At 46.6% G+C, this 13,271-nt stretch overlaps 1 protein-coding gene across 1 annotated transcript in view; it reads left to right on the forward strand.

The window, feature by feature from the left end:
- Positions 1-13,271, forward strand: part of PPEF2 (protein phosphatase with EF-hand domain 2) — a 29,088-nt gene that overhangs the window by 927 nt on the left and 14,890 nt on the right. The window contains exons 2-9 of the mRNA XM_003790131.2: positions 5,759-5,886; positions 6,009-6,066; positions 6,879-7,054; positions 8,594-8,708; positions 9,797-9,843; positions 10,563-10,729; positions 11,732-11,768; positions 11,856-12,005. Of these exons, the coding sequence (XP_003790179.1) occupies positions 5,759-5,886; positions 6,009-6,066; positions 6,879-7,054; positions 8,594-8,708; positions 9,797-9,843; positions 10,563-10,729; positions 11,732-11,768; positions 11,856-12,005 (878 nt within the window). The remainder of the gene's footprint in view (positions 1-5,758; positions 5,887-6,008; positions 6,067-6,878; positions 7,055-8,593; positions 8,709-9,796; positions 9,844-10,562; positions 10,730-11,731; positions 11,769-11,855; positions 12,006-13,271) is intronic.

Here is a 13,271-nt window from a genome sequence, read left to right on the forward strand (position 1 = left end):
AGCCTACACACCAGGTTTTAAAATCTTTAGCAGTGGCTGGGGGTCAGCCATCTCTATTTCAAAGAAGCCTGAACTTAAAATTCCTGCAAGATATTAATGCGTGTGGCTGGTGTTTACTTTTTAACTCTTATTGTTAATGAACTAATATTTAGTCTTATTCTATTTATTTTTATTGTATTATTTTATTCTATTTATTATTATTTAATCTTATTCTAGTACAGGGACTGTAGAGCGGGAATGCCAACCCAACATGCTATGCTAATTTTCCACTCCACACTTTCATTCTAGACAGGAGCATCAGCCCAGAAACAGGAGTTCACGCCCCAGTACATTGGCCCTTGCTATGATATATGTCATCTAGAGTCATTACTTTATACTACTAAGAAAGAGGCAAAACTCTATTTTTGCTATTTATTTTAATGTGAATTATCCACGAATCCACCCATGAACAATGGAAGAATTAAAATAGGAAGTTCTAGAATAAGAGTTACATATTTAAAACATTCTTCTGCATCTGTGTGAAGGAAGTTGAGGGTCCAGAGCAGAAAGAAGAAGAGTTTAGAAGCAACAGAAGTTGTCTAGGTAAGAGGTGACAGTGCCTGGGTCCAGAGTCAGTGGCAGTGGAGAGGGAGAATGAATGGAGTGGGAGGGATGAATCCCAACAATGTCCTGGAGGGGGAGCTGACAAGACCAGCTGATCAGAGGTGTGGGGGAGAGAGAAGGGTGAGACAAGAATGAGGTTTCTGGCCAGCCAGCTGGGCCGTTGATGCCAGTTATTGATGTGAAGATGGTGGAGGATAAGTAGGTTCAACTAGAGGGAAGAGGACAAGTGCACACACTCTGGGTCTGAGGTGTCCACGAGACATTCAAGTGCAAGTGTGGGAGACAGCTGCACACTCAGATCTGGGCTTTGGAGGAGAGATTGGCATTTGGAAGCACCAGAGAATAGGTGAATGTTGAAGTGATGGGGGTCAGGGAGGTAGCTGAGAGGATACAAGGACAGAGCAGAGACCAGGGCTAGCACAGGGCCATCAGGGACCCCAGTACATAAACATGGGGCAGACGAGGGCAGAGAGGGCTGAGGAGAGGCAGCTGAGACGTGAGAGGGAAGCAAGGAGCCTGTGATAACTAGCAGCCGTAAGAAGAGTGTTTCAAGAGCATGGGCATCCTCAGTGCAGATGAGATATTACATAAATGACAACCAAATGTACCCTTCGGATTTAGCGATGAGAATGCCACTGGTACATTGATAGAACCAATCGCAGGCTGTGAGTAAAATCCAAACCCTAGCCTGGGCTGAGAAGTGATGGAGAAAAGAACTTGGCAAAGGCCAGGGTAGCTGCTAACCCTTTGAGAAGTTCAGATGAATTTTGTATCAAACTCAGAGGGTCAATACTATATACCACATGGCTAAGAGCCAGATGGCGGGGGTTCAAATCAGTTTCTACAGCTGGGAGCCTGGAAACTGGCACAGCACCATTTCCACTGTGTTCCCTAGGTCAAAGTGGTCCCAGAGTCCACCTAGATTCAAGGGGAAAGACGCTGGCTCGATGAGAGCAGTGTCCAAGAATTTGCAATCATGTAGACTTCCACAGCTCCAAACTCAATGCTTCAGAGGGAACATACCTATAAGTAACTATATTAGTTATTGGTTTCCTTTTCTTTTCTTTTTAATGTAGAGCCATGATTTCTCTCTGCTGCCTGCCTTGCCTGCATTGCTGGGCTATATTCACAGGCACAATCATAGCTCAATGTAAGCTTGAACTCTTAGCCTAAAGCCATCCTCTGCCTTGGCCTCCCAAGTAGCTCAGACTATAGGCACATACCAGTACACTTGGCTAATGTTTTATTTATTTTATTTATTTATTTTTTTACTTTTTAGTGATGGTGTCTTGTTACGTTGCCCAGGCTGGTCTCAATTTCTGCCTTGGCCTCACAAAGTGCTCGGAGCATGAGCCACTGCTCCCAGCCTGATTCCAGTCTTTTTCTATTACAAATAGTGCCTAAGTAGTCTTGCACATGTATCTTTCCAGACTTTTTACAGTTTATTTTTGTCTTCAACTTTTTTTTTGGTAGTAGGATTGCTAGGTCAGAGGATAAACACAGGTGTAATTTTGCTAGCTCTACAAAATTCCCTTCGGTTGCTCTCTCACCCGCAGTGTTGTACTGGTGTCCGAGCGTTGCCATAACAACGTACCCTGGACTGGGAGGCTTAAACAACAGAAATTTATTTGCTCACAGTTCTGGAGACTAGAAGTCCCAGATCAGGATGTGGGCAGATTTTGTCCGCCCCCTGGGGCGTCTCGCCTTGCCTGCCCATCAGTGTCTGTGTGTGTGTGTGTATGTTCCCCTGGTATCACTCTGTGCCCGTCTTTCCTCTTCTTATGAGGACACCAGTCACACTAGGGCCCACCCTAACAACCTGTCTTGAACTTACTCCATCTTTAAAGGCCTCCTCTCCAAACACAGCCAGTCTCAGGCTGGGGATTAGGCTTTCAACGCACGAGTTTGGGAGGGACACACCCCAGCCCATAACACGTGTATGAGTGCATCTGTTCTCACGGCCTCATCAGCAAAGCAAATTAGATTTATGACCATCTAATAAGCAAGAAATGACACATCATTCATTTTAATTTATCTTTCTCTTATTATAACCGAGGTTGAATGTCTTTTCATATGTTTAAGCCTTGTTTTTACCCTCAGATAAATTTGCCCTATTCAAATTTGCCTGTTTTTCTATAGAAATCTTGTTCTTTTTCTTCTCAGTTTCTTTTTTTAATACAGTTTTTGCCCCAGGCTGGGTTTGAACTCGCCACTCCTGTGGTTCAACGGAGTAGGATGCCAGCCCCACATGTGTCCCCCTTCTTCTCAGTTTTTAGAAGTTCTCAAATAGGACTGTCAACTCTTTGTGATATAAATTGCAAATATTTTTTCCTAGTTCATCACTGGCATGGACTCACTTTTGAATTCGCTTCAGCTCAGAGTTTCCTTACCTTGTAAATAGCATGAGTTCAGCCCAGGCTTACGGGCCCAGGCTGAGACTTCCCGTCACAGAGGACCCCGGGCCCCAGGCCAGCTCACACCCTCCTACACATGGGGGTGGGGACATGGACTTACTGGATCCTGCCAGGCACAGACACTTGCCCAGCTTCTGCCTTTCCACAGACAGCCCAGCACAGCCCCTGCCACCAGAGCCCACAGACTTGCTCCATTCCCGCGTGGGCACTAAACCCCAGCTGCAGAGACTTTGTCCTCTCCAGGTCCCCTGGGGCTACTTGACTTCAGTGTTGCTACCAGCTTGGGCTGTGGGTTCTGCCTTCATTTCTGACACCTGGAGATTTCCCTTTCAGTGCTTTTGACTTCAGCTGGCTATAAGAAGTGTTTTTCAGATGATTCGCGGCATTTTTTACTGTGTTAGTGGGTGTGGGAATTCTACATCTGCTTACGTGTACCATTTCTGCTTGGAAGTCAACATTAGGGCCTGTATTTCCCCAAGAGGATGTCATAATGCATTAAGTTCTTAATTTTCTTTTCTTCTTTTAGTGATGCTCTTGCCCTTAGCCTCCCAAGTAGCTGGGACTACAGGCGCCCAGCTTTTTTTGGTAGAGACAGGGTCTCACTCTGGCTTACTCTGGCTCAGGCTGGTCTCGAACCTCTGAGCTCAGGCAATCTACCCGCCTCCGCCTCCCAGAGGGATAGGATTACAGGCGTGATATGCATTAAGTTCTTATTGCTTACCTTTTGTCACACTGGTACTTCCATTAGAGAAGGGTACTTCTTCCTAGTGGCATTTTTTTTTTTCAAATTAGTGTAGTACAGAGAGAGAAATATTCTTGGGAAAGCTAATGGAAACAGAAGGATAACTGAGTTTAAAAGTCTCTGATATGTTTTTCTTAAATAACATATCTGTTCTATCACACTTTACTGTACATTGCCTTGGTTCACAGTTTCCTCACTGGGAGTTTTTACAGCCTGGTGTATTTATAAATTGCACTCTAGGAGTTTAGTTTACACACGGCCCAAGTGGAAGTTTCTCACACATTCATGTAGTGCTGCTGAAAAGGGATAAGGAGATAATCTCAAATGATCCTACACCTCCCAGCACCCATCTCAGTTAAAGAGGGTGCTATGGGGGCACCCTTGCCTTAAAGAGGGCAAGGCAAGCCAAGCCCCAGATAGATGAGTCAGAGGAAGGGAAAAAAAGGTGAAAGAGAGGTGTGCCCTCTCTGCTCCCCTGGACACCACCCGGGATGTAAGTGTTTCTCATTGCTGGCAGCTCTGGCCTTGGAATGCTTGGGGCAAGGTGTTGACAAACAACAGCATTGATGTCGTGATCTCTCTCTGCACTTCTTAAATTTTAGCAGAAGTAAGAATTGTGCGTTAAACTTGTTAAACTTTCAGATTCTTTCCTGGGTTCTTCCTTAGGTGCTCCTGGTAAGCACACAGGTGGCTGGACCTTGCCCCTCTGCTGCTGCGGGCCTAGGGCAAGGTCCAGCCACCTCTGTGCTTGCCTGGAGCACCTAAGGAATCTGCAGCACCTGCCCTGGACGATTCACTCACTATTCTGGGCGTGGTTTACAGAATTCAATCTGCAGGCCTCCCACCTCATCGCTTAGCAATTAGGGCCTTGGAGAAATAATTACAGTATGAGCATTCTCTTTCCATAAGAAATCGAGTTTAGCTTTGTTTAAATTCCTCCCAGTTTCTCTTTCCTGCTTCCCCATCATCTTTCCTCCTGGGCAAATGAGCATACAAGGATTCTATTAGCTCTCCAATGCCCGCTAAAAACATTAACTCAATCTGTCTGCTGTTCACGAGGTTGACCTCCTTCTGCGTGGGGTTTCCTTTGTAATCCAGCTTTATCCACAAATAGTCCATTCATCACCAGCAGCATATCGAGGCCCCAGGGCTTAAGAAGAATCTAGCTACTTATGTGGACAGCTGTCCCCTTCTCTAGCAACAATACTTGACCACCACAGGTCCTAAACCCCACGTAAAGAACTAAACTTTGCAGTGATCTTATAGTTGGTAGTTAAACACCCCCCCCCCAAAAAAAAAAAAAAAACGAAGCCTACATACTCCAGCCTGTCCACATGGTCATGCAGCTCAGGTCCTGGTGAAAAGGAGAAGCCAGAGGCTGGCTATGGCACTGCGAGGTCAGCACACTCACAGACATACTGTGATAGGGATGCCTATAGCCCACAGGGGCATGACAGACCTGGGGGTGACAGGCAAAGGACCCAGAAAACACTTCCTGCCCCTGACATCATATGATGCATTGATTCCCACACTGGTATATTGTTTCCCTTGGTCTCCATCTGGTCCAGCCCTTTTCCCAGATGGGGACATCGAGGACTTGCCTGAAACCTCATAGCTTGGCAGGGCACTTCCAGGCCTAGAACCCGGTCCCCTGACATCCAGGCAGTCTATTGTCACAATATCAAAATGTCCACTGCAGCCCCCCACGACCCCATGCATCAAGGCTGCTGCCTCCTTGGGATCTCAGAATCCTGGAGTGCAATGTTCCCATCTGAGCATCAGCAGATGAGGATTCAGCAAGCCTCAGCGATATTGGGGAGCATGATAGTGGGGTGCGGGATTGGAGAAAAAGCACCAGGGCCAGCAGTAAGGCAGACACTTCTGTGGGCACTGATGGACAGCTCTCCCACAGCATTTTGTCCTCACAGGGACAGTGGGGGAGGGCCTGGGCACCTCCTGCCTCCCCTCCCGCAGCTCACGGGCCTGCTTCTGTGTCCAGCCTTCAAGGCAGCCGCCCTGATCCAGAGGTGGTACCGGCGATACGTGGCCCGCCTGGAGATGAGGCGCCGCTGCACCTGGAGCATCTTCCAGTCCATAGAGTACGCGGGGCAGCAGGACCAGGTCAAGGTATGTGGGTCCGGGCAGGGCCACTTCCAGCTCCAGCCCTTGGACAGCAAGGCCAGGTGGCTGGACCAGTCCTGGGTTCTCTCCTCATCTCTAAAGCCAGGTGTCCTTGGGTTCCTCTGCAGCTCCACGATTTCTTCAGTTACCTCATGGATCACTTCACCCCCAGCAGCCACAACGAGAGTGAGTACAAGCTGACACAGGGCATCCTCCTGTCCCAAAGTCACAGACATCAGGGGAAGCAGGGCAGTGACCAGGGAGTGAGACCTCAAATCCAATCTGATTTCAGCCAGGGCACGCTAAGGGGCTGGTGAATGAACAGCGCAGTGGAAGTTTATTGTGGCTTTTCCCAAAACACACTTGGAAACCAGCATTTGTGTGCAGGGAGTGAATTGTAAAGGGGAGGAAATGTGAGAGGTGTAAGGGAGTGGGGAGAAGGCTCAGGACAGGGAGGGCAGCCGCTGAGTAGGGCTGGTAAGCCAGTCTCTCTGAGCGCCTGGGAATAGTGCACAACGCAGCCTCAGACTCGCCACCCTGTCACCCCACCTGGCCCCAGCATCACCCCACCCCGCCTGCCGAGGGAGCTGCACCTTCCTGTGTAGGCTCTGGGAGTCACTAGTTGAGAGGATGAGAGGGAGGGATGGTGGTCGCCCAGCCCATGGCATAGCTGCCTGCCACCGGCCAGGTAGGGTTGGACGTGGCGGTGGCGCACAGTGAGGCCTGGGAGGGTCCTTTGCCCTTTCCTCCTGCCTTTAAATGTATTTTGTACGTCTGGCAAATGCAATCCTTTGAAGTAAAAGTAAACCAGATAGCAAGCAGTGTTTTATTGACATAAAGACCTAGCTTTCCCTCCTGTGGGTCCTGGGCTGCTCTCTCCTCCCCTTCTCCGTTCTCTTTCCTGGTCCAGCCAAGGCCAGACTGGCAGGTCCCGCTTCCATTGCGGTTGGGGACCGCGGGTCTGGTCTGAGCCCGTTCGTTGTCCCCTGTCCGGCTAGGGGACTTCCTGAACCGCATGTTCACTGAGGAGAGATTCCCCGAGGACGCCGAGACCGACAGGAGCAGCGACTACGAGTCCATAGAGGTCCCCGACAGTTACTCGGGCCCGCGCCTGTCCTTTCCGCTGCTCCCCGCCCAGGCCACCGCCCTGGTGGAAGCTTTCCGGCTGAAACAAGTACGCTCAGGGGGGCCCGGGAGCGACGGCTCTGTGTGGCCTGCAGGGTGCCCAAACTCGGCACAGAAAGAATGGCCCCAGGTTTAGGGTGTTTGTGTCATGTGTTCACTGGAGGGACTCCACTCTGCTCAGCCAGGACCTGGCGGCCAGTGCTAGTGATTGACAGCGCCCCTAGTCTAAGGTGACCAGATGTCCCGCTTTTGGTGGGACAGTCCTGATTTTTAACAATTTGTCCCACGTCCCGTGGCATTTTAAAAAAGTCCCGATTTTTGGAAAGAATGCATGACAAGCTAGGGAACTCGGGAGAACAGGAAGGGAATATACAGTTTTTGGCTGTCATGTGGCTATTTCGCCAGGATATGAGTTTTATATTATTTTTGTTAATTTTATAATGTTAAACTTCAATAATAACAAATGTTGAGAACTGATTATCGTATCGAGAACTGCTTATCAAAGTTTGCATTGTGAGCAAAGTAGCTGTAGGTAGGAGAGATGGCAACTTTTTGGAGACAGGGTCTTGCTCTGTCACTCAGGCTGCATTGCAGTGGGGGTAATCATAGCTCACTGCAGCCTCTAACTCCTGGGCTCAAGTGATTCCCCTGAGATGGCAATTTATAGAGTGGTCTGGAAATGATTTCTGAGCAAGGATCCAAGGCGGTGATGGATGCTGTATGGGAACATCCAGGGCAAGAGTGGTCTGAGCAGAAGGGGACCAAACAGAAAGGCCTTGAGGCAGGAACTTGCCTGGACTGTTCAGAGACCTCAGGGAGGACATTGTTGCTGAAGGGGAGAGAGTCAGGGGCCAGTGGTAGAGGTGAGGGGGGTGACCTTTCATTCTTCTAAAAGAGATGAGGAAGAACTGGACAGAGAGTACAGGATTGATACAATCGGGCTTGCTTTGGTTTTTTTTGAGACATCTCACTCTGTCACCCTGGTTGGAATGCTATGGCATCACAGGAACCTCAAAGTCTTGGGCTTGAGCTATCCTCTTGCCTCAGTCTTCCGATAAACTGGGACTACAGGCACCTATCACAACACCCAGCTAATTTATCTATTTTTAGTAGAGAAGGGGTCTCTCTCTTGCTCAGGCTGGTCTCAAACTCCTAAACTCAAGCAGTCCGCCTGCCTTGGCCTCCCAGAGTGCGAGGATTACAGGTGTGAGCCACCATATCTGGCCTAACTAACTTACTAAAACAGCCATTCTGGTTGCTGTGTTGAGAATAGATGTAGGTGGAAGCTGGGAGACCAGTTAGTAGACTACTGCAATGGTCTGGGTAAAGGATGATGGCAGCTTGAAACTCTGGTGGCAGAGACAGGGGTGGCAAGAAGTGGTCGGATTCTGATTCTGTGTCAGCATCGGACCCTTCCCCTCTTTCACATGAATACAGTGCCCCACAGGGGGAGTTGGGATGGCACATCCCAGCCTTGACAAGATGACCCAGTGCAATCTTGGGTGACTGGGTCATTAAGCAGTAAAGGGAGGACTCCCTTCCTCATCAATATCAGTGCTGTTTTTGTCTTTTCTCTTCCTCCCAGTAGCAGCTCCATGCTCGCTATGTCTTGAACCTTTTGTATGAAGCCAAGAAACATCTGGTACAGCTGCCAAACATCAACCGGGTCTCCACCTGCTACAGTGAGGAGGTCACAGTGTGTGGTAAGAGCGGGTCATGATCTGCCCACAGGCTGCAAAGAGGTGTGGCACAAGGCCACAGGCCATTTCACTTCTTCCAAATGACCATTCATTTGCATATTTGCTCCACATTTACATAAAGGCCAGGTGCTGCCACAAAGGGGACCTGTGGAAATGAGGGCCCAGCCTCTGCTTTTTTTACCAAGGAATTCACCCAGATGCCCATTCTCCATTCAGAACAAAAATCCCTGCATGTAACCAGCCCCTCCTTGTTAGAAGACAGACAGTTCATTTATTGGTACTTGAGCAATGACTAGCGAATTATCCAGGTACATTCCTCTCCCTGTCCTGGTAAGGATAGTTTTCTCTGTCTCCGGTCATGGTTAACATCCTTTATAGACTAACACCCTCCCCGGAACCTGGCTCCAAGGGGGAGCCAGTGGGAGGGGCTCCAGGGACAGCAAACTGCACTGCTCGGCCACATGCAGCCTGTCTTGTCTGCCCTGCGATGTTCTCAGACTTTTAAAATCCGTATTCCAACATTTGCAAATTAGAAGATCTCATGTTAAAATCTAGATTTTTCCTTGGGGCGGCACCTGTGGCTCAAAGGAGTAGGGCGCTGGCCCCATTACCAGAGGTTCAAACCCAGCCCGGGCCAAAAACTGCACACAAAAAAAAATCTAGGTTTTGCCACTTCTTTTGAAAAATCTCCTGACATTGGCTCATAGTGAGTAGGAGCTCCCTACTTGGGCACAATGTCTCCAGTTCTCATCTGGGTTTGCAACCCTGCCTTACTCTATCCCATCTTTGCTTTAGTGAAAATATTGGTTGTTTACTATTTATGATAATCATGCAGGAAAAAACTGTGCTTTGTGCTTCCAGTATTAACTACCTCTGCAACAAGCAGAAATCAAGATTTATCTCTACCTTACATGTGGAAGAATTTATAACTATAGGTTTCTTTCTTTCTTTTTTTTTTTTTAATTGCAGAATATTACAAGGACTGTAGGGTTCTTTGTCAGTTTTTTCTGTGTATTTTCCTTTTTATAGTGAAAATTAGAAACCATTGCAAAACCCATCAGAACTGATACCTCTCTTTCTATCTTTGTTAGGAGATTTGCACGGACAGTTGGATGACTTAATATTTATATTTTATAAGGTATGAATGTTCAAATTAAGTTCCTTTCTCTGAGGCTTAATTCAGAGGTCCAAATATAGTATCTATTAAACAAATGGTTTGGTATTGTTTATATTTTTAAAATAATAATAAAAGTCAACACTGCATTATATTCTAGTTTATTTTTGTAAACTGGTAATAAACAGAAGGAATCATTATTTAGCAATTGATTTTCATTTTTTCAAACAGAGAAAAATTGTTCTTATCAAAGTAATTAACCAAAGGCTTGCTTATCTATTTTTAGTTATAAAATGTAGAACATGTGACAAGGTAGATGACTATAATAATACTTTATTAATGGAATATTACTTTATATACATACTATACTCCCCTAAGCATTTTCCTATGCCTTATCTTTTTAATCCTGAGGAATCTATGGCAGTTGTTATTATTGTGATTTCTAGTTAAAGACAGTGTGGCCAGAACTTACAACTGGCCTTCGACCACAAGGTCAGCTCCATACCCCACAGCAACACTCTGGGGTGTTTATTCTAATGAGCATCTCAGAACCTCAGAACTGGAAAGGAGATACAAGACCAATACAAGATATTTCCACCTTTTACTGACGGTTTGCATTTGAAGAAGACCCCAGAAAGCACAGAACTGGTGTTACCCCTGACGTGACTGTCAAGTGCCCATTGGCTTTAACTGGATTTCCTTTGTCCCTCCCTCTGCTGACTCCTTGATGCCCTGCTGGGAAGAACGGCCTTCCGTCACCAGAGCGGGTGTACGTGTTCAACGGTGACTTTGTGGACCGGGGCAGTGATTCAGTAGAGATCCTGATGGTCCTTTTTGCCTTCATGTTGGTTTACCCAAAAGAGTTCCATCTCAACCGAGGAAACCACGAGGACCACATGGTGAACTTACGGTACAGGCCAAAACATGCTGGTGTAGTTGTTTGTTTCTTGTGACTATACACAGTTATTTTGCCAGAGTTTTGTTTGTTAGATACCTTTAAAGTTATTGCCCAATGTTTTGAAAAAGTAAAATACAAAATACATAACATTTTAAAAGATTTTTTTTTTGAGACAGAGTCTCACTATATTGCCCTCCATAGAGTGCTATGGCATCACAGCTCACAGCAACATCAAACTCTTGGGCTTAAGTGATTCTCTTATGTTAGCCTCCTGAGTATCTGGGAGTATAGATGCCCATCACAATGCCTGGCTATTTTTTGGTTGCAGTTGTCATTGTTGCTTAGCTGGCCCAGGCCAGGCTCAAACCCACCACCTTCAGTGTATGTGGCTGGTGCCCTACTCACTGAGCTATGGGTGCTGAGTCAGATTTTTTTAAGTTTGAATATTTCATGGTATTCTAATAAAAGCATTACTTTTTTTTTCACATATCTGTACACTCTCTCTCTCTCTCTCTTTTTTTTTTTTTGAGACAGGGTCTTGCTCTATCACCCCAGCTAGATTGCCATGGCATCATCATAGCTCACTGCAACCTCAAACTCCTGGCCTCAAGTGATCCTCCTGCGTCAGCCTCCCAAAATGCTAGGATAACAGGCAGGGGCCATGGGGCCAAGCCCATGCTCTTCAACATATACAGGGTGGCCATAAAGTTCATGGGCAATTTTTAAATTGCATGTTGTTTTAAATTACATATGAACTTGATAGCCACCCTATATATCAGAAGGGTGTATGATAGTAAAAGCAAAAAATAGATACAAACAAAAAGAAGGTATGTTAAATATTCCATCATTTCTCAATCAAGAGATAATGTGATAACTGTAAAGTCTTTTGTAATTATTGCTTCCCTATGTATTTAAGTACCTATATTTAAAATGTGCATTTTTGTGAAAATGTGATTATGCCCCAACTATTGTCACTGAGCTTACTTTGGTAATTATTTTTGTTTCTTAATCTAGATATGGCTTCACCAAGGAAGTGATGAATAAATATAAGGTATGCCGCTTTAAGAGCAAAAATTAGTTAGGAGAAGTCAAGTGAATTATTTGATGCTCAACATTATGTTAATATCATTTTTTTCAGGTACATGGCAGGAAAATACTAAGGACCCTGCAAGATGTTTTCTGTTGGCTTCCCCTGGCCACTCTGGTTGACGAGAAAGTTCTGATTCTTCATGGTGGGGTGTCAGACACCACTGACCTGGAGCTTCTGGACAAACTAGACAGGCACAAGGTACAGATGCTATTCAAATTGTACCATAACACTCAGGTTCACTGCCAGCAAACAACCAATGTCATCTTGTGTGCTGACTCCGGTAGACTGATAGTGGCTTTTAAGAATGTGGAGAAGGATTGAAACCCCAAAGCTGGGCGTGGGGGCCAGTGTGTGTTGGCTAGTGGGGAGTGGCCAGGAATGCTGCACATTTGCCTTCCTGCTCTAGATGATTTTGATCTCTACGTCTTAGTCCCTGTCACCAGAAGAGCCTCCATTTCCCAAACAAATCATATCATCTCCAATTAAAGTCACCAAATGTGTACTTAACACCTAGTGTTCCACTCAGGGAGGGTGCTATTGGCAACTACAAAGAAAACCAATTTCAGTTAAACTCAACAAATATGTTCTGAGTGTTTACTCAAAGGAAGTGTTGGAAGAGACAGGAAGATGGCGGGCATGGTGCCTGCCCAAAGGCACTCACAGTATGTAGAGCGCCTGGGATCAGGCCAGGAGAGAGTGAGGCAAAATATATTACATCCCAGTAAGTTTCTATTTGCCATTTTAATTTGGGAAGTGGAAACCTAGAAAGCAAGTTTCTATTTTATTTTAATGATAGACTTTCACACTTGAATGGCACCTGATAGCTCCAGTCCTTCCCCTGCTCCTCTTACACAGGAACTCCTGCTGTACCACATTCCCTGCCCCCTCCCCCCCACAGCAATTCCAGAGACAGAGAACTCATCACCACACAAGCCAGTGTAAGTATGACCTTAGAGTCAGACAGACCTTGGACTTTGAATCTTGGAACAGGGAGTTATTAGCAAGATCCCGTGTCTGCTAAAAATAGAAAAACTAGCTGGGTGTTGTCATGGGCTCCTGTAGTCCCAGCTACTCAGGATCACTGAGCCCGACAGTGTGAGGTTGCTGTGAGCTACGATGATGCCATGGCACTCTACCCAGAGTGACAGAGTGAGACCAGAGGATCACTGAGCCCAACAGTGTAAGGTTGCCATGAGCTATGATGATGCCATGGCACTCTACCCAGAGTGACAGAGTGAGACCAGAAGATCACTGAGCCCGACAGTGTGAGGTTGCCATGAGCTACAATGATGCCATTGCACTCTACCTAGAATGACAGGGTGAAGCCAGGGAATCACTGAATCCAACAGTGTGAGGTTGCCATGAGCTACAGTGATGCCGTGGCACTCTACCCAGAATGACAGGGTGAGACCAGAGGATCACTGAACCCAACAGTGTGAGGTTGCTGTGAGCTATGATGATGCC

Source organism: Otolemur garnettii, unplaced genomic scaffold (genome assembly GCF_000181295.1).
Source record: "Otolemur garnettii isolate 467f Iridium unplaced genomic scaffold, OtoGar3 scaffold00039, whole genome shotgun sequence".
In the NCBI taxonomy this organism is placed as follows: domain Eukaryota; kingdom Metazoa; phylum Chordata; class Mammalia; order Primates; family Galagidae; genus Otolemur; species Otolemur garnettii.